The 22231-nt window shown below is 50.6% G+C and overlaps 2 protein-coding genes across 2 annotated transcripts in view; both read right to left on the bottom strand.

Annotated features, from left to right (window-relative positions):
* Positions 1-1329: 1329 nt before the first annotated feature.
* LOC309524256 (uncharacterized protein) lies at positions 1330-13780 on the bottom strand (the record flags this gene model as incomplete). Its single annotated transcript, XM_082208714.1, has 4 exons — positions 1330-3220; positions 7997-8042; positions 8290-8388; positions 13741-13780. 4 exons carry the CDS (start codon positions 13778-13780, stop codon positions 3061-3063), a joined length of 345 nt encoding a protein of 114 aa, XP_082064840.1. The 3' UTR covers positions 1330-3060.
* Positions 13781-16494: 2714 nt separating this feature from the next.
* SHROOM4 (shroom family member 4) overlaps positions 16495-22231 on the bottom strand; it is a 37786-nt gene continuing 32049 nt past the window's right edge. Inside the window, exons 8-10 of the mRNA XM_082208713.1 lie at positions 20035-20197; positions 19171-19446; positions 16495-18133 (exon numbers count right to left, since the gene is read on the bottom strand). Of these exons, the coding sequence (XP_082064839.1) occupies positions 17864-18133; positions 19171-19446; positions 20035-20197 (709 nt within the window). The 3' untranslated portion in view covers positions 16495-17863. The remainder of the gene's footprint in view (positions 18134-19170; positions 19447-20034; positions 20198-22231) is intronic.

The following is a 22231-nucleotide window of genomic DNA, read 5'->3' as shown; positions in this document are numbered from 1 at the left end:
TCCCGCTGCTCGGTCCCAGCGCCTGCCAACCTAGCAGTTCGAAAGCACCCCCGGGTGCAAGTAGATAAATAGGTACCGCTTACCAGCGGGAAGGTAAACGGCGTTCTGTGTGCTGCGCTGGCTCGCCAGATGCAGCTTTGTCACGCTGGCCACGTGACCCGGAAGTGTCTCCAGACAGCGCTGGCCCCCGGCCTCTTGAGTGAGATGGGCGCACAAACCCCAGAGTCTGTCAAGACTGGCCCGTTCGGGCAGGGGTACCTTTACCTTTACCTTTATAGAGCTTGCTTAGTGAACTGGGGCAGTAGTCCCCATTAGAGCAGGACATCTCTACTCTCCCCGCCCCATAAATACTAAACATGGGCTCCACTAGAACTGAACAGAAGCTCTGAAATCTCCTTTCCCAATTGCATGGGGATGAGAGTGTGGTAAGAGTGCCGCCTCTCCCACAATTCCAGGGTGGACCCCAGCAGGGCCCATGTCTCCAGCATCCTAGAGACACTCAGTCAGCGTGGAAAGTGAGCTTTAAGCCCACTTTAAGAAGCCTTATCACTTTTTGTGCTAGTTCAGAGTGAAAGCAGGTGAGTCAGCCACTGAGGATGGGCTCCTAGGGTCACTCTGGAGAAGAAGGGAAGAGTTGGGAACTCTGAAAGCACATGCAGTCCAACCCTATGGGAGTTTTAGAATATAATTAAAATGATATGAGGACAACTCTAGTAAGAAAGAGCAAACCACTATGAAAATCATTTCCTTTAGAAACAGCCAGTTCCATGAAGCATGCTAGAATAATAATATTTTTATTTTAAAAAAACAGTCTCCACCTGCTGGCAGTAAGACAATAAGGAGGAAGACAATCCATGCCATGTTTTACTTTTAAATGGAAGAAGTATGCGATTCTGCTAAGAAATGTCCTGACCAGGACCACTGGGAAGAAAAGGCTCTGGTGGCCAGAGATTTTGTTTCAAATATATTTATTTATGTATAAAAATGTCTACACCATTCCAGATAAACAAACCCCCTCAAAGCCTTCTTTAAAATACCCCTTCCCTGACCCCCACAGGTAGCTGTTTCTTGAGAGGCTTCCAAGGGGATGGGGAGGCAGCACATGGCTTGACAGCACCTCTAACGGATCACACTGAGCTGATGATGTTCCAGCCAGGAGCACCTTCATAGCCACTTAGGTGGGGGTGCTAAAAGCCATTCCCTGTGAAATAAAATCATCACACACACACACATGCTCGCTATACACAATTGGGGCAGCAACCCATCTCCTCCACCTTTTGGTGCTGAAGAGGTTCTGCAGCCCAGAAATAATAATAGTGGTAGCAGTGGTAATAATTATCATTACTTTTTATATTCCACCCACCTGGCAGGGTTGCCCAGCCAATCTGGGCAGGTTCCAACACATAACATAATAAAATGTCAAACACTATTAATTGTTCCTATTAATAACAGTAATAATATTATAAAATAAAAGTCATAAAAACTTTAAAATAAACAACTTATATCAAACAAGGCAAAATTCAACAATTGTTCTGAATCTAGTAGCAAACAGTAAAATTAAAATATTAGCAAAAATTTAACAGTTCACACTTATCAACCACAATAAAGAATTACCAATCTACAATCAATAAAAATAACAGCAAATCACAATGCATAAAATACCACAAAACATACAAAACCATGTAAAAGGATTAAATTGAGAAACAAAGATACACAACTGAAAAAAGGATTTTTAAGAAGATCTCCTGCTAGTGGCCAAATTCTCCCCACCCGACAGCAGTGTCTGGGTGGGGGTCTAAGCAAGGGAGTTCAATCGTGGTGCAGAAAAGAAGTGAATAGTACACAGCCACTGGGGAGGGGGATTTCTAAAAGCCCCTCCCCATGAATTAAAAGCACCCCCAAGAAGTTCTCCTGCTTTTGGGGTGGGGGGGTCTAAGCAAGGGAGTTCAATCGTGGTGCAGAAAAGAAGTGAAAAGTACACAGCCACTGGGGAGGGGGATTTCTAAAAGCCCCTCCCCATGAATTAAAAGCACCCCCAAGAAGTTCTCCTGCTTTTGGGGTGGGGGGTCTAAGCAAGGGAGTTCAATCGTGGTGCAGAAAAGAAGTGAAAAGTACACAGCCACTGGGGAGGGGGATTTCTAAAAGCCCCTCCCCATGAATTAAAAGCACCCCCAAGAAGTTCTCCTGCTTTTGGGGTGGGGGGGTCTAAGCAAGGGAGTTCAATCGTGGTGCAGAAAAGAAGTGAAAAGTACACAGCCACTGGGGAGGGGGATTTCTAAAAGCCCCTCCCCATGAATTAAAAGCACCCCCAAGAAGTTCTCCTGCTTTTGGGGTGGGGGGGTCTAAGCAAGGGAGTTCAATCGTGGTGCAGAAAAGAAGTGAATAGTACACAGCCACTGGGGAGGGGGATTTCTAAAAGCCCCTCCCCATGAATTAAAAGCACCCCCAAGAAGTTCTCCTGCTTTTGCGGTGGAGGGGGTCTAAGCAAGGGAGTTCAATCGTGGTGCAGAAAAGAAGTGAAAAGTACAAATAGCTGAAGAAGTTGGGGCTTGTTCGGGGGGGGGGACTTTGAGGAATCCTGTGGGAAAACCTACAAATTTTCTCTAAAAACAACAACAACAAAACAATGCTACCATCGCCGTAGCAGATGTTTTGACTGACTGTAAAAGTGTCTGGTCTTGGAAATGACCAAAGACTTTCTGGGTGATGTAGAGGTGTTGAAATGAGAGGCAGAACACAGCTTGACTGCAGGGAGCCCCTTCCCTGCTGAACACACTTTGTGCAGCCACTTGTCTCCTCCTGCTTTTGGTGCTGAGGAGGCTTTCCAGCCAAAATATGCACCCAATCGGCAATATGATTTGCTTCAGGAAGGGATGAAGATGCATCACGCGTCCTTCTTTGCAAATGGTTCATGAAGTCCAGAAAACTGGTTGCAGCCTCCAATTGTGGCTCCATGGAAGCGATGATGCTTCTGTCCCCGTGCCCCCGTGGAAGGAAGTGTGTGGATCCAGAATTGGCCTCCACTGTCAAAACGTGTTTAAGGAAGAGAATCTTACTTGGCTACAAGGGATCACTGAAGAAGAAGACGACGACGACGACGAAGAAGAAGAAGAAGAAGAAGAAGCTTCTCCACCATGAGGCAAAGGTTCTCTCTGGAGCAAAATCTGGCATTTCCAGTATGTGGCAATGTAGGGAAGGCGGGAGCATCACACAGAGGATCCTGGAGAGGGAAGGATAGGAGGACAGTTTAGGGAGAATGGGAGACAGGACATCCACGTGAGGCTTCCACTGGGCCTTGTGAATCCGCTTAGCAATTGCAAAACTTAGAGACATGTATGCTATATCCGTGTGCACCCTCCCCCAAAACAATCTTTTTGTCATTGCTCTGCACCTGGGCCACTCACCGAGACTAGTCTACCTCACAGGGCTGTGGTGACAATTAGGGAGGAGGGAAAAACATGTATGCTATCCAGAGCTCCATTGAGAATATAGGTGCAACTAATAAACCATAAATAAATGAATAAATAAATAAATAAATAAATATTGAGCCAACATGCTGCCTTCAAGGAAGGGCCCCCAATGTCATTTTGCCCCCCACCCGCCCAAGCTCCCTGTGAGCTTCTGTGGTGAAGCTGCCCTCTGAACTTGGTTTTCCCAGGTGCAAAGCCAGGAAGGGACCCTGCGCACCTTGCTCTGAAGCCACCCAGGCATCCCTGACAGCGCACAGGTGTGCATCGCATGCAGCATTTCATAGATGTGTGCAACAAGCTGGGTCAGGCATAAAGGTCACGTCAGCATTAAAGGAGACATTTGTGGCTGCGGATCTAGAGGTCTGGCGGTGTGTGCAACCTTTTTACAATAGATTTGTCTGTCTGGACTGCAGTAAAACTCTGTTGGGCGTCCCTATGACTACAAAGGACACCTTCGTGGATTTCACACAGAGAAAAGGAAGAGCATTTTCTAGGAAGCGCCAGGACTTCCAGTTGCTCAGGGATGTTCTTGGAGCTTGCAAATAAATGCCCCAAGAGAAGCTGCAGCCAGAACATTCATTAACACCTGAATATTCCCTCCGTCTTCCAAGGGAGAACAAGCAGGTGGATGTGGCCGGCTCCTCTCACATTCCTAACCACACAATCGCCCTGTGAGGTAGGTCTCCCAGGCCCAACAGCCTAACCACTACATCACACTGCCTTGCTTCTCCACAACACCTTGAAGAGGGGACTTGTGGCTGCTCTGCTGCAAGGCAAGGATGGGGACTCCAGACGCTGTGGAAATGTGGGCAAGCACCACGTCCCGTGACCAGGCCTAGAAAGATGGCCACTCACTGCACTTTCTCAGAGACAGCCGAGAGCCAGGAAGCTCTCCGTTCAAGTTTCCCCTCCGTTACACATGCAGAGGCCCATCTAGTCCAGGATTCCGAGTCCCACACGTGGCCCGCTGGATCCCTTCCAGAAGCCCACAAACATGGCATGCAAACAACAGCTCTCTCCTCCCCAGCAGCAAGCCCTCCCTGGTAGACTGCCGCTGAACATGGGGTGTTGTTGTTTTTTTTAATAGATATTTATTGAAGATTTTCCATTTTAGTAGATTAAAAAGCCAAAAAATCAAAAAAAACCATATACAGTTTACAATCCTTATTTTTCAATAACATATTTCCCTGACTTCCCCACACCCCCCCTTCTTATATTCCAATTCAAATTGTTAGTTCAACAAGTTCTTATCCCCAATTTTTTAACCTTTTTATGTTTAATTCATTATAAAAAACCGATTTAACCTTATAAACATCAAAATTTATACATCAGTACTCATTCTTAAATCCTTTTTCTAAAGTCGACCCAAATTCCCTTCCACGAATTCCCCATTTTTCATACAAATAACAAAACAGAATAAAAAATAAAAAGACGAGTTATAATTATACACCCTTTGGATCCCCAAACCCCACCCCATCCCCTTTCCCGGTTTCAATCCCCAACAGATGTCCATCAGTCTTAATCTACTATCAGCCTGGGGATCTCACGTCCGAGGCTCTTAATTGTCTCTCAGTTCCTCTCTGCCAGTTTTTTTGATAGTCCTTAGTATTAAACACCAGATCTCGGAGATGCTCTAGCCCGATGAGGACAATGTTTCTTCCAGCCAGACCTCCATGCTTAGAAGTGGAGCCCAAATCTTGTTTCTTACTCCTTTCAAATCCAAATGTCCCCAAAGCTCCAACTTTCACCTTAATCAAATTTGTAATCCTTGGGTCTTCAGATCTCCACAAAGAGAGATCTCTCCATTCTTCAATCACCAATTCAGACCAGATTTTCATCATCAAGTTCTTATTTTCCTTTATAACCATCATGGCAGGCCTCTGGCTCTCCTTTGCCATCTGCAACATTATATCTCCTCCTTCCTTTTCCTCAAAAACAACATGTGTCTCTTTCTCCACACTCTCAAAGTTCTCAAATTTCTCCTCTTGTCCAGCTGCTTGGGCTTCCTGGATCAAATCCTTATCAGATTCAACGAACTTATTTACTGTTAAGTCCAGAGTTGCAACGTTGGTAGCCAAAACATCAATTTGGCCTTGTAACTTTCCCAAGAGAAAGAAAACTCTGTCCAATTTAGCTTGAGTTTTGCCTCCTTCAGCCATTCTTGTAATGTCCCAAAAACCCCTCTAGAGGGATTTTGGTTACTTAGTATTCATTCCAGTTCAAATCCAACAATCAAGTTAGTTTGTGTCAGTTCTTCCCTGTTTTCAACAAAGTATAGCCCAATTGTAACAAATATAACCAGCAGAGACAATAGAAAACAAAGTTTGCTTTTTCCGTCTTGACAGCTAATTTGACAGCTGTCAAATTCTTCAATCTCTCTCCAACAGGCTCTCGCATGGATCACTCCCGGGTCCGGGGGGTGGCGCCTCAGCTCCGAAAATTAGCTCTTATCCTCCAGTAAAATTGCTTAAACTGCCAAATCGTGCAAGTAATATCTTTTGCCCAATAAAAGGGAAGAAATCCTCTCGACTTTAGTTAGCTAGTCCTTGCTTTAGATTATTTACAAGACGGGGAGACGGACTTCCTGTTTGCATCTTCCCCGATTAAAAAAAAATAAAATTCTTTAGAAATCCAATTTCCGTACTACTCACGGGTTGCTGCTTTAAAGTCCAATTGTTCACAAGAAGAAGTCAGCGCTCTCCGACCATGGCATGCGGCTTCACTCTGCAGGAGAAGCAGTCGACTCTCAGCACCGCGTTCCCCCGTTCCGAAGCCTTTAAAAAGTCTCCTTCACGGGTCGGGGGGCGCAAATGGTGCCCGCCGAGTCACCAGGTTCACAGGCTTCCCCGCCTGTGATTTTTAAGGGTCCCCGGTCGCCGCAGCGGCAAGACCCGAATCCTGCGGAGCAGATTCCCTCCGGAGCTCAGAGGGAATCTGCCATTAGCCGGGTTTTTATTCAGCCCTGACTGCCAGCAGCCTTCACTAGATCTGCCCTGCATTAACATGCTTTGTTCTCCTTTTAAAGCCATCTAGGTTGGTGGCCAGCACCACCATCTTGCAGCAGTGAGTTCCACAGATTCAGAGATACATTCAGAAGCCACCACTCTGAGCCATAATTGGGGCCAATCCACACCCGTGTCGGCCTACCTGACAGGAGTGTTGCCAGGATTATGACTGGTGCACAACGGACTTTGAGTATCCAATCTTAAGAATACACCAGCTCATAATTCAACTGTGGCATTCTCTCCCAGTGCCGGATTTATGTATAAGCTAAACAAACTATAGTATAGGGCCCCCACTCTCTTAGGCCCCCCCTAAAAAAATTAAAGGAAAAAAAATCTGGATGTACATTTCCAAAATATAAGATAAGTTCACTTACTTTGATAAAAAACATTTGGTTATGTGTAAATGGCTTTAGATACCTATTAAGTTCATAAGTTACCATATAGCACATATTCAGCACAAAAAACAGCCACAATTTGTTGTTTACAAAGGACAGCTGGACATATAAAGAGCCCCATGACCTGCGCAGACATGATTTCTGGTGTCTGCATGTGCGCAGACATGATTTTCAGCATCTGGGCATGCGTAGACGCAATTTCCGGCACCGCAGAAGTGAGTCCCTGGGCCGTGCTGCGCCGGTTTAGTGCAGCGCACAGGGACTCACCAAGCGGGCGGCTCGATTCGGGGGCGGCTTGTGGGCCGGTTAAACGACCCCCGAGGGCCGCTTGTGGCCCATGGGCCTTAGGTTGCCGACCCTGCGATATGGTAATTTATGGACCAAATAGGTATCTAAAGCCATTTGCACATAAATAGGAGCCTACACAACACAAAACACTGCTGCTGTATGTAGGGGGGGGGGTTATCTTATATTTTGGAAATTTACATCCATTTTTTCTTTAGTTTTTTTGGGGGGGGCAAGAGAGTGGGGCCCTAAGCTATAGCTTGTTTAGTTTATACGTAAATTCGGCACTGGCTCTACATAAAGTCCCTGCAGGATCAGGCCCTGAGCAGAACGAGGTTGCGGTCCAAGCAAGGTAAGGCAGGCGGAAAGGAGGAAGGAGACCCTCGAGCGCCCCCTTGTGACACGAGCGGGCAGTTCATATCTGAAGCGACCAAGAAGCCTTTCAGCCAAAGCACAGCCTCCAAGGAGGGAGGGGAGAGGACCATGTCGGCCAGCATCCTGTTCTTTCTGTGCCTTCCTCGAGGCTATGCCCGGGCTCAGCCCCAGCACCTGCTGGCCAGAAAAGTCGCCTTTCCCACCCAGGCAGACCCCGGGTCCGTCCCCACAGACGGGCACTTCAGTTCAACCTTCCTTGAGGACCTCCGATGTCCAGAGCCGACCAGACGTCCCCAGAAGCCCCCACCACCTGGGGCCGAGAGCCAGAAGCCAGCTGGGGGGCTCTGAAGTTGTTGCGCAAGCTTCCGGAGCTGCTCAACGCTGCAAAGTTGCCATCCCACCCCATCGGACCCGCCGCCTGCGCCGCGTACACACGCACACCCGCTCCCCGCCAGCAGGAACTCACCTGCCCCGGGACTCTCGGGAAGCCACTTGGCGCCGGGCTGGAGCGCCTGGAAAGGAAAAGAGAAAGTTGCAGACAACCGCAGTAGACTGCAGCGCGTTCTTACCCGGGATAAACGCGGCCAGGAGAGCGGGCTTCCTTCCGAATCCCATATAAAAATAAATAAATGGAAAGCGCAAGATGGGCGCCGAAGGGCAGTTGCAAAGTGGATGCCCTGCCCCAGGAAAGGCACTTTGGGGGGCCGGGGGAGGGACACCCAGGTGCCTTCGTCGCCCGGGCTCAGCCCCAGGACGTACTGGCCACACAAAGTCGCCCTTTCGCCCAAGGCAGACCCCGGGTCCGTCGAGCTCGGCGGCCTCCTCCCCACAGACGGGCTTCCCTTCGTCCCGCCCCGCCTGGAAATAGCGGGACTTCAAGGCCAGCAGCTGCTCCACCCCGCGAAACACCCCGCCCCCTCGGGAATCCACGGCGGTTTCCCACTTTGAGGACCCGCGACGTCCCAGTTGGGCCGGAGAGCCAGAGGCGAGTTGGGGGGGGGTAAGAGGGGCTCCGAACTCCAAAGCAGGTCCCCCCGCCCCACCGTCAGACACTCACCTGCCCCGCGACTCCCGGGAGGAGGAAAAGAAGCAGCGCGGCAGAGGAAGGAGCGCAGCCCTAGAAGGCGCGGTGCGAGCCCGCCGCAAAGATGAGAGGCTACGACCTGCGTCGCCGTGGGCGTCCAGAAGAGCACAGCACGGGCGAGTGCCGACCTCGTCCGGAGTGGTTTTTAAGGGCAGCTCCCCCTCCCGGCTTTCCCCTTACAGCACCTGCAAACCTCCTGTGGCGATTTCTGCAGCTCCGACGTCCCTTAAAGGCACCGGCGGCGCGACGGGCTGGCGGGTTTGCTCTGAGGCCGAGCTGCCTCCTCTTCTGCTGCGCTGAACATACTTTACCTGTAGCTGAAAAGGAGGATCGCAATCTAGAGGTCAGGGGATCCAGTGGGAGAGCAGGCAGGAGCAATATAGGGCCCCTGGCTGCGGCTGCTGCTGAGAAGTCTCTTCAGCTGCTTCTCTTCAGCCTCGGTGTCCCTGAACGGGGATCAGCTGTGGTGGAAGGAATTTCGCCACCTTCTCCCCCTTCAGGCTGCTGTTCAGCAGGTGAAGCTGGCTTCTGGCCCCTTGCAGTTGCCCGCTCCGAAGCTGGGTGGCAAGGGCTGGCGTGGAGTGGCAGGCTCTGTGACCCTCCGCTCCCCACCCGTGCCAGGCACACCCTGCTGGCACCCACAAACAACACTATGCTGCTGCTTGGTGAGCCAGACATTCCTAGCCATAGGGGACACTGGGACGCCTAGTGCCAATGTGGTATATTCTCCTACAGAGGGAGGGCAACCCCAGAGGCGGATTGAGGGCAGTGCAACCAGTTCTCAGTGGCGTAGCGTGGGTTGTCAGCACCCAGGGCAAGGCAAATAATTTGCGCCCCCTAACCCATGGATTTTAGCACTCGAGTCTCTTCCGCGCGCCCCCCCAGATGTTGCGCCCGGTGCGGCCGCCCCCCCTGCACCCCCCACGCTACGCCACTGCCAGTTCTGCCACACTGGGCACTAAGACAGAGAGAAAAAAGGAGCCCGAGAGCTGGGGCACATGCCCTGACGGTTAAGCTTCATTTTGTCCCCTTCGTGCCACACAGGTATGTCATGATAGGGCCCCCTTTTTGTGACTATTTAGCAATCATGCATTTGTGATTTCGCTGCAGATCCTCCTACACAAACAAGTACCTGTATTTATGCCTGGTGCCCTGCTCTGTTTCCTGCTTGGCAGGGGGTTGGACTCGATGGCCCTTGTGGTCTCTTCCAACTCTGTGATTCTATGATTCTAATATGCTCACAAGAACCAGCTTCCAGCATCAGACACAGTCTCTGCATTTCAGGGGGCCAAACTCTGCCTCCTCATACTCAGAAACTAGAAACCTCCTGCCAGCCGACTGCTGCGATGCTGCTGGGTTATTACTTCTGGCATTAATAGAAGATGTTGACATTTCACTCTGATGTTCCAGAATTAAATGTCAAGTTATTCCTGTTCAGAATGTAACATTTACATTCCCCCCCCCCCTCAAATACATCATTGCAGCCGTATTTTCACCTGCCTGGCTGCTCAGGGAGGGCGAGGGTAGTTGTGGCCCAGAGATGGAGAGGCAGACTTTTCAGAGGAGCCAGGCCAGCTGATGTGTGGAGGAGCAGGGCTTATATTGTGGCTGCTCCTGTTCTGGGGAACAGCATCCCTGCTGAGATACAACAGGCACCCACTACCTGCAATTTCCAGAAGCTGTTGCAGACATTTTTGTTCCAGTGAGCTTTCCACACTGCATGGATGCGTCTTGGGCAGGGGTCTGCAACCTGCGGCTCGGGGAGCCGCATGTGGCTCTTTTACACCTTTGCCGCGGCTCCGGGGCGGATACTAGCGAGGGGAGGAGGCGCATTGTGCGCCCCGAAACTCCCCACTGTGGCGGGCGCTGTACTGGCTGTGACGTCACATGGGGGCGGTGCATGCATTAGTCACGCACTGTCCCGACGTCACCTTCCCAGTTTTGCGGCTCCCAGTTTTTTTTTCTTTGGAAAAAGGGTCCAAGTGGCTCTTTTTGTCTTAAAGGTTGCAGACCCCTGGTCTTGGGTGTGCATTTATTGGTTGTCATTTTCTGCGCTGCTTTTATTATATCACCTTGAGACATTTATGTAGAAGTAATTTAGTTAACTAATAGCACATGAATACTTTGCCCCACTAGACTAGTATCTTATTTATTTATTTTAGAATTTATAAATCGTTTTGCATTTAAAAATACTGATGAGGCAGTGAGGCATCTAGAGAAAAGTTTTGAAAGAGATGAAATGATAGAAGTTTACAAAAGTTTGCATGCAGTGGAGAAAATGGAGTAAGAAATGTTATCCCCACCCAACTCCTAATGCTAGAACGTGTGGACATCCCAGGAAGCGGAATGTTGGAAAATTTAGGACACATAAAAGAAAGAAGAAATATAAAAATAAATAAAAGGACTTCTTCACTCAGCACATGGTTAAACTATGGAACTGCCTCTCACAGGAGGCAGGGATGGCTGCAAGCCTAGGTGACTTTAAAAGAGTAAACCAATTCATGGAGAATAAGGCCACCAATGTCTACTAGCCAGGATGGCTCTGCTCTGCCTCCACAGCTTCTGAATGCCAGTCTCTGGAAGCCACAGGAGAGGAGAGTTGCTCTGGTGCTCTGGTGCCGCTTGTGGGCTTCCCATTGGCATCTGGTTGGCACCTGCGTGAAGAGGATCCTGGACAAGATGAGCTCCCTTGGGACTGATCCAGCTAGCTCTGGTGGAAGAGGCCTTGCTCAGTGGCAGAGCATTTTCTTTACCTGTACATTCCACCTCCAGTATCTCCAGTTAGGGCTGGGAGTGAATCCAGTCTGATCTCCTGGAGATCCACTGTCAGTCAGTGTGGGCATTGTGGAGATGAATGGAGCCCTGACCTGACTGAGCAGAAGACAGCAACCTAGATGGCTGAGCTCTTGGACTCCAGTTCCCATCACCCACAATCAGCATTACCCAGTGGCCAGTTGGTAGCAGGAGAAGCCCCGCAGAGCCTGAAGGGCAAGCGCCTTCTCATCCCTGATCTGCTCATCCTGCAAGCAAACCCTTCACAGGCTGCTTCCCTGACCCCTGACTAGTCTTCTCCAGCCTTGTTTTCCTGCGGCTGCTGTCAATCGAAAAGTGCCACGTGCGCAGTGCAGCCACACACTTCGCAGGAACTTCCAACCCGTTGGCAATTTTAACAGTCCTTTTCTGCACATTTGCTTTTTGAGGTGTGAGAAAACCAACTTTTTAAAAATAGCTAGCTGTTTCCACACTGGAGCCTTTAAGAGAGACTCTCAGTTACAGCTCTCGAAAGGGCAGTTGTTCTACGCCCCAAGTTCACGTGGAACATCTGAGGTGAATTGACTGCAATTGTGCTCTATGCTGGGTCTCCTTTATGGTGAATCCCTTCCCATTGGAATAGGCTTTACAATATCTGTGTAACATTTAAGGATAAGTGAAATGCACACAGGCATGGAAATAAACACAACCCAGAACGGGCCTTGTTTATCCACGACTGTAAATCAGCCCATAAATTTGAGGTGCGCCTTTGGCTTAATATTGAGGTGGGATGCAGAAACCTTTCCTTGCTTTGCTTCAGACAAACCCAGCCTCTGCCACCATGTACTAAATAACATAGATATGTAGGAATTGGAAGGTGGTGTATAGGCAAAACACACCATGACTCTATGGGATGCATTGAATTAAATTCTGCTTCTTGTAGACCCATTGGCATTAATAGACCTACATTAGTCATGTCCATTAATTTCAGTGGGCCGTTAAGTAAGTAAGTAATTTATTAAATTTGTATACTGCCCATCATCTGCAGAACTCAGTGTGAGTCACTGCGCATTGAACTAGGTAGCTATTGGAGTAACATTGGATGTGTCATTTTGCCAATGCACACATTATTGCAAATAAGTTCATGAACACAAAAGCATTTTTGTATGTTGTATCATAAAACACACCCCATTTTATATCTGTTTTCGGCTTGGAGAAATGCATCACAAAATTCAGGAAAGTGGAGATTTCAAAGGGTGACTGTTCTGGTTTGGGAAGTTTATCTCGTCAATGCAGACTCCAGTGTCCCAGGCCAGTGGCAATTAAGCCTCCAGTTAAGTACCTCTGGTGATGGAGAGGCCAGCACTTCCAGAGACAGCCTCTGTTCCACTGCTGAGCAGCTCTTTCCCTTGGGAAGGGTCTTCTGATAGTCACCGTATTTTTCGCTCTATAAGACGCAACTTGTTTTAGAGGAGGAGAACAAGAAAAAAAAGTTCTCTCCCTCTTTGCACAGCGCCCTTTCAGCGAAGTGGCAGGAGAAACGGAGCCCTTTCCATTTCTCCTCCCGTGTCACTGAAGGGGCGGTGCGCAGAGGGAAAGCTGTGCAGCGCCTCTCCAGGGAAGCAAAGCCAGGAGAGCAAGAGGGATCGATCCCTCTTGCTCTCCTGGCTTCAGCGAAAGCAACGCAAAGCGTCCTGAGCACAGCGGGAGTGCTCCCACTCAGGAGGCTTTGGGTGGCTATCCCTGAAGCTAGGAGAGCAAGAGGGATTGGTGCGCACTGATCCCTCTTGTTCTCCTGGCTTCAGCAAAAGCTGTGCAGCCTGCATTCGCTCCATAAGACGCACACACATTTCCCTTTACTATTTAGGAAGGGAAAAGTGTGTCTTATGGAGTGAAAAATACGGTGACTGCAATCTGACTCCTTTCCATTTTCACCCATCACTTTCTACTCCTGCCTCCAGAGCAACAGAGAACAAGTCAGTGCCTTCTTCAGCATGACACCCCTTCAAGTAACAGTCTTAAGAACATAAACGTAAGATTGCAAGAAAATCCTGGTGGGTCAGGCCATTGGGCACTTAGTCTATCATCCTGTTCTCACAGTGACCAACCAAAAGGGGTTCCCAAAAGCCGGACCTGAGCGCAAGAACACTTTCCCTCCTCCTACGGTTTCCAGCAACCAGCATTCAGAAACGCTGCTGCCTCCAGTGGTGGAAGCAAAGCCCGGAGCAGCCCAAGGCATTTTGGCACCTGAGGCAGATCCCAAAATGGCATCCCTCTCCCTGCCAAGGAAGAAGGGGTGGGGGAAGATCTATACTTGGGTACAAAGGGAAATCTGCTGCCCCTGTGGATCCTGTTACCCGAGGTGGCTGCCTCACCTTGTCCCATGGATGGGCTGGCCGTAGCAAAGACCCTCATCTCCTTGGCAGGTTAAGTGTAGAGATGGTGTAAAGCAGAGGTTAAAGAAATCCTGCATAGCCGCTGCATTACATCATGTACCCTCAGCCTCGCTGGCTGGAGAGATGCTCTCTGGTTTAAAAGGGGAGGATTTCATGGACTGCTGGATGGAAGCCTGGGCTGTCTGTCGCACAGATCAGCAGCAGAGGAGCAGCTCTTTGCCACTGTGACTTGCTTTTGCTTCCCACACTGCTGCCCAAAAAAGGCCAGGCTAAGAGTGCAGCCCCAAAGCAAAGGGTGGGAGGATGGAGGAGGTCTCACTAGGATGTGTCTGTCTGGGAGCAGAGAGGAGCTTCTTCCCCATCTGGGATCAGCAAATCCAGACCTCTTACAGCAGCCATGGCAAGAAGTAACCAGTTGTGCCAGCTGAAATTCACCCACCTATTGCCCCTTGCCCCAGTTCCCATTCCTTCCCCAGGAAAGATGCTGTTGTGCTCATGTTCTGCTCCCTGGTTTCCCACTAGCATCTGGTTGGCCACTGTGAGAACAGGAGGCTGGACTAGATGGGCTGCTGGCCTGATCCCGCTGGCTCCACTTTGGTTTTCAAGTTCTTAACGAGTGGCTCAAGGCACTGAAGAGGTTAAACTGTGAAGCTCAGATATCCCAACATTGTTCCAGACACAATGGAGAGGAAGAGGATGTCGTCAGGGGCAGGAATATCTGTGGCAGGAGCCCAGCACATTCCTCTGGTAAATATGTGTTTTGGGTTGAGGGGGTGGGAGGAGAAAGATGCTGTAACACTCTCCTCCAGCTCCAGGCAGTAGTGACCATAGGAGTCCTCACCCAAAAAGGAGTTTCCTTGCTGGGAAACAAGGTATTTTGGCACCTGAGGTGGACCCCAAGATGGCACATGCAAACCCAGGCAGGGAAGAAAGGATGAGGGAAGATCAGGAACAATGAGAGATTGACATTGGGAACTGCTGCCTCTGTGGACCCTGCTGCCTGAGGCAGTGGCTTCACTTTGCCTCATGGGTGGGTCGATCCTCTCTGGGAAATGCCAGCTCCAGTCTACAAGATGTCTGAGGGGCATGAAGCTGGAGAATTCAGGGGGCAGGCAACTCACAAAGGTCTGATTTGCAAGCAGAAGGCATGGATGTGGCAGCAGAGGAGGCAGGAAGAGACTGGCAAATGGGATACGAGCCCAATAGAACATGGGTGGCCCCTCGCTTTGTGTCTACATATAGTGAAGGCACTTTGCCCAAGAGTACAGAGATCAGAGACTTCCGAGACGCCGCAGCCACGGAAAGGAGCGCGAGGCAACCCTCCAGGGGAGCCTCGAACAACACGGGGTCTAAGAGGGGTCACGAAGGCTCCGTGAACCCCAAACCGCAGGAGGACTATCCTGGGGGATAAAGCACCCAGCGACGCTGCTTGTGCTCGCCTGTGTTGCTGGCGTTTAACAAGGCTGGAGCCGCAGCGTGAAGGGAAAGCACCAGACTCCATGTTGTGAAGGGTCTCTGAAGAAAGGAGCCACAGCAGCCCCCCCCCCCTCCAGCAAGGACTTGTGCAAATAAAGGCTGCACCTTCTCAGGACACGTGTCTTGCTGCTGGCGCTGAGCCCAAGACATTTTGGCACCTGAGGCAGACCCCCAAATGGCGTCCTCCCTCCCCACCAGGGCAGAGGAGGTGAGAGAAGATCTACATCAGGAACAACAACAACAACACATTCATATCTTTATATATATATTTGGTGGGGGGGACTCAAAGCAGTTTACAACCTAAATTAAAACATCAAATAAAACAATCCAGAAGAAAACATTACAGAAGAAAGTCAAATATAAAGTATACATTTAAAGCAACATACAACTATCAGGAAGCTAAGATATCTACATTAGGAACAAGGGGGGAGGAAGATCAACATTGGGATCTTCTGCTCCTGTGGATCCTGCTGCCTGAGGTGGTCACCTCACCTTGCCTCATGGCTGGGCCAGCTCTGCCCTTTACACAGGCAGGGAGCAGGGGGCCCCATCAGCACATGGTGGTAGGGGGGGAGCAGAGGCTGGCTGTACTGGGGGAAGCCCTTTTCAATAATAATGCAATAATTTCATTATTTATATGCCACTCATCTGACTGGGTTGCCCCAGCCACTCTGGGCAGCTCCCAACAAAATATTTAAAAGACAGTAAAATATCAAACATCAAAAACTTCCCGATACAGGGCTGCCTTCAGATGTTTTCTAAAAGTTATGTAGTTCTTTATCTCCTTGACATCTGATGGGAAGGCGTTCCACAGGGTGCTACTACCAAGGCGGCCCTCTGCCTGGTTCCCTGTAACTTCGCTTCTCGCAGTGATGGAAGCACCAGAAGGCCCTCGGGAGAGGGACCCCAGTGTCCGGGGTGGAGACGCTCCTTCAGGTAAACATGGCTGAGGCTGTTTAGGGCTTTAAAGGTTCCCTCACTGTGGAACCAACACTTTGAATTGTGCTTGGAAACACACTGGGAGTCAGTGAAGATCCCATAGGACCGGTGTTATATGGCTCCAGCAGCTGCTCCCAGTCACCAGTCTGGCTGCCGCATTCTGGATTAGTTGTAGTTTCCAGGTCACCTTCAGAAGTAGCCCCACACAGAGCGCATTGCAGTAGTCCAAGCAGGAGATAACCAGAGCATGCACCACTCTGGCGAGACAGTCTGCGGGCAGGAAGGGTCAGCCTGCGTACCAGATGGAGCTGGTAGACAGCTGCCCTGGAAACAGAATTAACCTGTGCCTCCATGGACAGCTGTGAGTCCAAAATGACTCCCGGGCTGCGCACCTGGTCATTTGGGGGCACAGTTACCCTGTACAGGAACAAGGAGTCCCCCACATGTCCCCCCATCCTCCCAAAACAGTACTTCTGTCTTGTCAGGACTCAACCTCAATCTGTTAGCCGCCACCCATCCTCCAACTGCCTCCAGACACTCACACAGGACCCTCACTGCCCTCACTGGTTCCTCCAATTGCCTCTGGGTAGAGCTGGGAGGGTTCGGTGGCAGATGAAGGAAGCAGCGGCCAATCTGCAGTGTGCAAGGGGCTTGCTGCAGCTCCCCAGGCCATGAGGGACCCAGAGAGAGGGAGGAGGAGGAGGAGAATCTGCAAACAGGTCCTCAGCCCCCCCACACACACACACGATTGTGCAGGAAATGAGCAGAGCTCAAAACAACTTGAAACCGCAACTCCCCAGCAAGAGATCTTGATATGGGGAAAGATGAGGAATTTTTTCCTGCCCTTAAACTTGGCAAGAGAAACTTTAGATTGAGGTGCTGGGAGGGGAAGGAGAGGAAGGAGGCAACTGGAACAAAAGGAACTGGAAAGCATGTAGGGGTGCTGTTTCTGTGCTTGAAGCCTCCCTCCCACAAAAAACCCCACCCTTGCAGAGAAGCCACTTCCAGAGGGCAGGGGAAGGGCACAGACTCCTCTGAAGCCACCACAACACATCCTAAGCTTAACATACCAAGGAGAGCTGCAGGACATGTTGCCCTCAAGGGATGTGGCTGAGATTTGTGTTGGCCCATCCCAGTCACCCCACCCCCACCCCTCACAATTATCTCGGTGAAGGAAAGCTAAGATAGGAATAAATTAATTAATTGTGCAGCAGGAGGCAGGAAATGCAAGCCAGGCCTTGGAATAAGTGGTGGGCGCCAGAGGATTATGCTGCTGTTTAGGGGAGCTTGCTTGGCTGGGGGGTTGGTGGCTCCAGAGGGGAGAAGATGGAAAGTTATCCAAGGCACTCAGGCTGCCTCCCTGGGAGTCCTCATCCCAGTGGAGCTCCAGGAATCCCTCCCTCACCTTCCTGAGCAGCTGGTGTCATTGTCTTCCCAGCAAAGCACACTTTGGTTGAGCCTCCAACCCCAGCCATGGAAGAGGAGGGGTGAGGATGCAGTGATCTGGCATAGCAATCTTTGGCAACGATTATAATTGTCCTGAGAGCAAGAAGGCACTGTGAGCACAAAGCCGGCGTGCAGTCCCCTAAGGGAGGCACCAGCTGAATATGAAGTGGTATGGTTGGAGAGGACCCTGAGGGTCATGTAGCCCAGCCCCTGCGATGCAGGAAAGCCCAGCTGGCTTTGGTTAGTACTCCCTGGGCCCCCTGCGCAGGCTCTCCCGCAGGCAGCGCAGCTGCTCCTCACCTAGTTTGATCTTGTCCTCCAGCTGCCGCTGCTGAATGATGAGTGCTGACTTCATGCGCACAAAGTGCTGGTAGTCCTGCAGCTGCTCAGCAGGCAGGCAGCGTGAGACACTGGCGAAGACCAAGCGCTCCCGACGGGAGACATGGTCCTGCAGCTCCTTGGCATCCTCCAGCTGTGCCATCAGCTGCCGCTTCTTCTCCAGGAGGGCCAGCTTGATTTGGGGAAGGGAGAAGAGAGGGAGCTGTCAAAACCCAGAGCAGGAAGACCAGGAAGCAGGCACAGGACACCCAGGCACACATGCCCACCCTCAACAGTGTAGCGCAGCAGCAAAAAAAGCTAACGCTCTTCTAGGCTGCCTCAACAGAAGTCTTCTGTCCAGATCAAAGGAAGTCGTGGTCCCACTCTATCCTGCCTTGGCCAGACCACACCTGGAATCCTGTGTCTAATTCTGGGTGCCACAATTTAAGAAGGATGTTGACAAGCCGGACCGAGTGCTGAGGAAGGCGACCAGGATGATACAGGGTCTGGAAACTGAGCCTTATAAGGAGCAGCTGAGGGAGTTCGGTATGTTTAGCCTGGAAAACGGAGAGGAGATATGATAGCACTTTTCTATCTAAAGGGCTGTCACGTGGAAGGTGGAGTGAGGTTGTTTCCTCCTGCTCTAGAGGGGAGGACCCAAAACACTGGCTTCAAGAAGTTACAAGAAAGGAGATTCTGACTAAACATCTGGAAGAACTTTCTGACAGTAAGAGCTGTTCAACAGTGGAACAGACTCCCTCAGGAGGTGGTAAACTTTCCATCCTTGGAGGTTTTTAACATCTCATACTATCAGAAAGGTCTTCCTGGTGTTTAGTCAGAATCTACTTTCCTACAACGGGATCGGGTCCTGCCCTCCAGAGAAGGAGAAAACAAGCTTGCTCCATCTTCCATGGGACAGGATATCTCCTCTCAACTCTCTCACTCTCATTTTATCCATGCTCAACCTCCTCTGATGTTCCCCATCAGGCTTGGTTTCCAGACCCTTGATCACCTTGGTTGCCACCCTCTGCACATGTTCCAGCATGTCAATATCCTTCTTAAACTGTGGTGCCCAGAATTGGACTCCAGATGTGGTCTAAGGCAAAATAGAGGTGGGGATGAAGAGGAGGCAGCAAACATCTTGGTCTGGGGACAAGGAGCTCCCAAACAGGAGAGAGGGGCCTTTCAGAGCTGCATTTCCAGAGGTCGCCCACCCCACCTGCCCTGTACCTTCTCCTCTTCTGCAGTGGCATCCAAGTCCAGGCTGCTGAGGGCATTCTCCACCCTTGCCAGCCGCCCTGAGAGGGACAACAGGAGGTTGACCACCTTCTCCAGGTCTCCGATGAAGAGGCGGAACTTCTCGTATTCATGGGGCTTGCAGACCCCCTTGACATGGTTCTCCACCTCTCTGCCCAGCACCATGTTGGCATTCATGTCATCATGCAAGCCCCGCTGAGCCTCCTGCAGCACCCCCAGCTTCCGACTGATGCTCTCAATCAGCTGCACCTGGAGGCAGGAGAGATTGCAGTTGGGGTGAGGGGTTAGTTAGGGGGGACAAGTGCCACGGGAAGAGACTGGCTGCAGCAGAATCAGGCCAAAGGGGACCCATGTAGCCCAGTATCCTGGCCAACCAGTACCCGATAAATGGGGGAAGCCCAAAAGAAGATCACCAGCCTAGCAGTAGCACTCTCCCCATCTGCGATTCCCTGCAACTGGGGGTCACCTCAGAGGCACACTGCTCTGGGACGTGGAGGTGCCAGAGAGCCATCATGGCCGGTAGCAACTGCTACAAGCAGATTATACCAGTGAATTCCATCTATTTGCAGGGTTCAGCTTTGGACACCACAGGGCTTGGGCTCTGTTTGTGCAGAACTGCAATTGTTTCGCAGCAAGCACACACTGTACTAGTGATGAACAGTGATGGTCCAAGTTCAACTCGACTTTTCCAGCCCCCACCCCACCCCCCAAAATACAGGAGCCACTCACTGGGGCTAAGTTTGACTCAAAGAGCTGGACAAGTCTGCCCACTAATCCCCAAGCAGCTGAGCAGGGCCTGGAAACTGAAGTGGAAAAGCCCACCTCCCACCTGCTCACCTTCTTCCTGGCCAAGTCGTGGTCCACCTCTTCCTCCTCCGAACTGGCTCCAGCCCCCTCAGGCAACTCCTTCCTCTTGTTCAGTAGCTCAGCCTTGCCAGAGCAGGAGGAGGTGGGGCTGGCAGCTCCTCCACAGGTTGGGGAGACAGGTTGGCTGGGTTGCCTATACCAACAAAGAGCATTGTGGGAGGGATGGCTCCAAAATGGAGAGGAGGCCAAGGCAACACTGTCTGCCTTCACGTGACCATCTTGGCTGTGAGTCTTGGAAAACCTGCTCCTGCCTTGCAGGTCTTCCCCACCTGGCCTGGAAAGGTGGTGTCTGGACTGACTCCAGCTACAAAAGCTGAGGCTGCCGAAAAGACTCCTGGGCTGAGGTAATGTTTGGGAGTTTTGTTGGGGTGTGTTGTTGCTGTGGTTGATACTAATTTCCTGTGTTTTTATTTTAGAGCTTGTTATGATATATGTGGATGGTGTTCAATCATTACACAATACACAACCATTTTTTGGTGTTTCATTTAGAATCATAGAATCATAGAATCATAGAATCATAGAGTTGGAAGAGACCACAAGGGCCATCGAGTCCAACCCCCTGCCAAGCAGGAAACACCATCAGAGCACTCCTGACATATGGTTGTCAAGCCTCTGCTTAAAGACCTCCAAAGTAGGAGACTCCACCACACTCCTTGGCAGCAAATTCCACTGTCGAACAGCTCTTACTGTCAGGAAGTTCTTCCTAATGTTTAGGTGGAATCTTCTTTCTTGTAGTTTGGATCCATTGCTCCATGTCCGCTTCTCCGGAGCAGCAGAAAACAACCTTTCTCCCTCCTCTATGTGACATCCTTTTATATATTTGAACATGGCTATCATATCACCCCTTAACCTCCTCTTCTCCAGGCTAAACATGCCCAGCTCCCTTAGCCGTTCCTCATAAGGCATCGTTTCCAGGCCTTTGACCATTTTGGTTGCCCTCCTCTGGACACGTTCCAGTTTGTCAGTGTCCTTCTTGAATTGTGGTGCCCAGAACTGGACACAGTACTCCAGGTGTGGTCTGACCAGAGCAGAATACAGTGGCACTATTACTTCCCTTGATCTAGATGCTATACTCCTATTGATGCAGCCCAGAATTGCATTGGCTTTTTTAGCTGCTGCGTCATTTATTGCAGAGGTTGGCAGCCTTATCGAAGGATGGGCAGGTCGATGCTCCATCCATCGGAGGATGGACCAGAATGTGTGCGCATGCTCGCTCTTCCAGGTCGGAGGAGCACCCGTGCGCGTGCGCACACGCTATTTCCGGCGCTCTTCTGACCCAGAAGTGCACCGGAAATAGCTTGTGTGCATGCACATGGGCTCTTCCCCCACCCACGGGCGCACACGCTATTTCCGGCACACATTCAGGTCAGAGGAGCGCCCGTGTGCCTGCACACAGGCACCATCAACCCGGAAGGCAATCCCTGTGCCACGCTGCGCCGCACCAGTAACAACGGGCAGCAAGGGGGGTGGCGGCAGGGGTCGCCATGGGCTGGTTAGACAAGCCTCGTGGGCCGCTACCGGCCCATGGGCCTTAGGTTGCCGACCCCTGATTTATTGTTTATGTCATGTTGTAGTTATGTGTTTTTTAATGTGAGCTGCCTTGAGCGTGGTTTGGACTATGGAGAGGTGGTATACAAATAAGATTATGCATCAATGTATACAGAAAACTGATGGCAAGACACTACACATGAAAAATACTGGAAGGGCAGGATATGCCACGTTGAAGTGGGGGGCATCAAAACCTGCAAAACTGAACATCTTTCAGGGGAAGAAGACAGAAGAGGGAGATCAGCAGAATGCTTTTGGAGCCCTTTGGGGACTGCAATGGTAGCCCTTTGCCCAATGCATAATTTCCAGCTTTGGAAGACGTTATGAGGCCTTAGGGCTCATCCATACCTTTTGCCCGACACTTTCCATGAAAACCTGCTCTATAATGCCAAATCAGAACAAACAGCCATTTGGGTTTTCTGTGAATTGCCATTTGCTTCAATTCAGTGGGAAAGAGGGGGCTTTTGTGGGAAAAGCCCGGGGCAGAAAGGCTCAGACATGGTGCTTTAGCGTGCAAACTTGTACTTAGAAACGCAACACAAAAGGAAGTCTGGATTGTACTGGCAGTACTGCTCATCTCCATGCATGCATGTGTGTAAGAGAGAGAGTTTGGTCTCTT

The sequence above is a fragment of the Podarcis vaucheri genome (assembly GCF_965113315.1).
Source record: "Podarcis vaucheri genome assembly, chromosome: Z".
Classification (NCBI taxonomy): Eukaryota; Metazoa; Chordata; class Lepidosauria; order Squamata; family Lacertidae; genus Podarcis; species Podarcis vaucheri.
The sequence above is the reverse complement of the archived record's forward strand: the minus strand, read 5'-3'. Positions and strand labels throughout refer to the sequence as shown.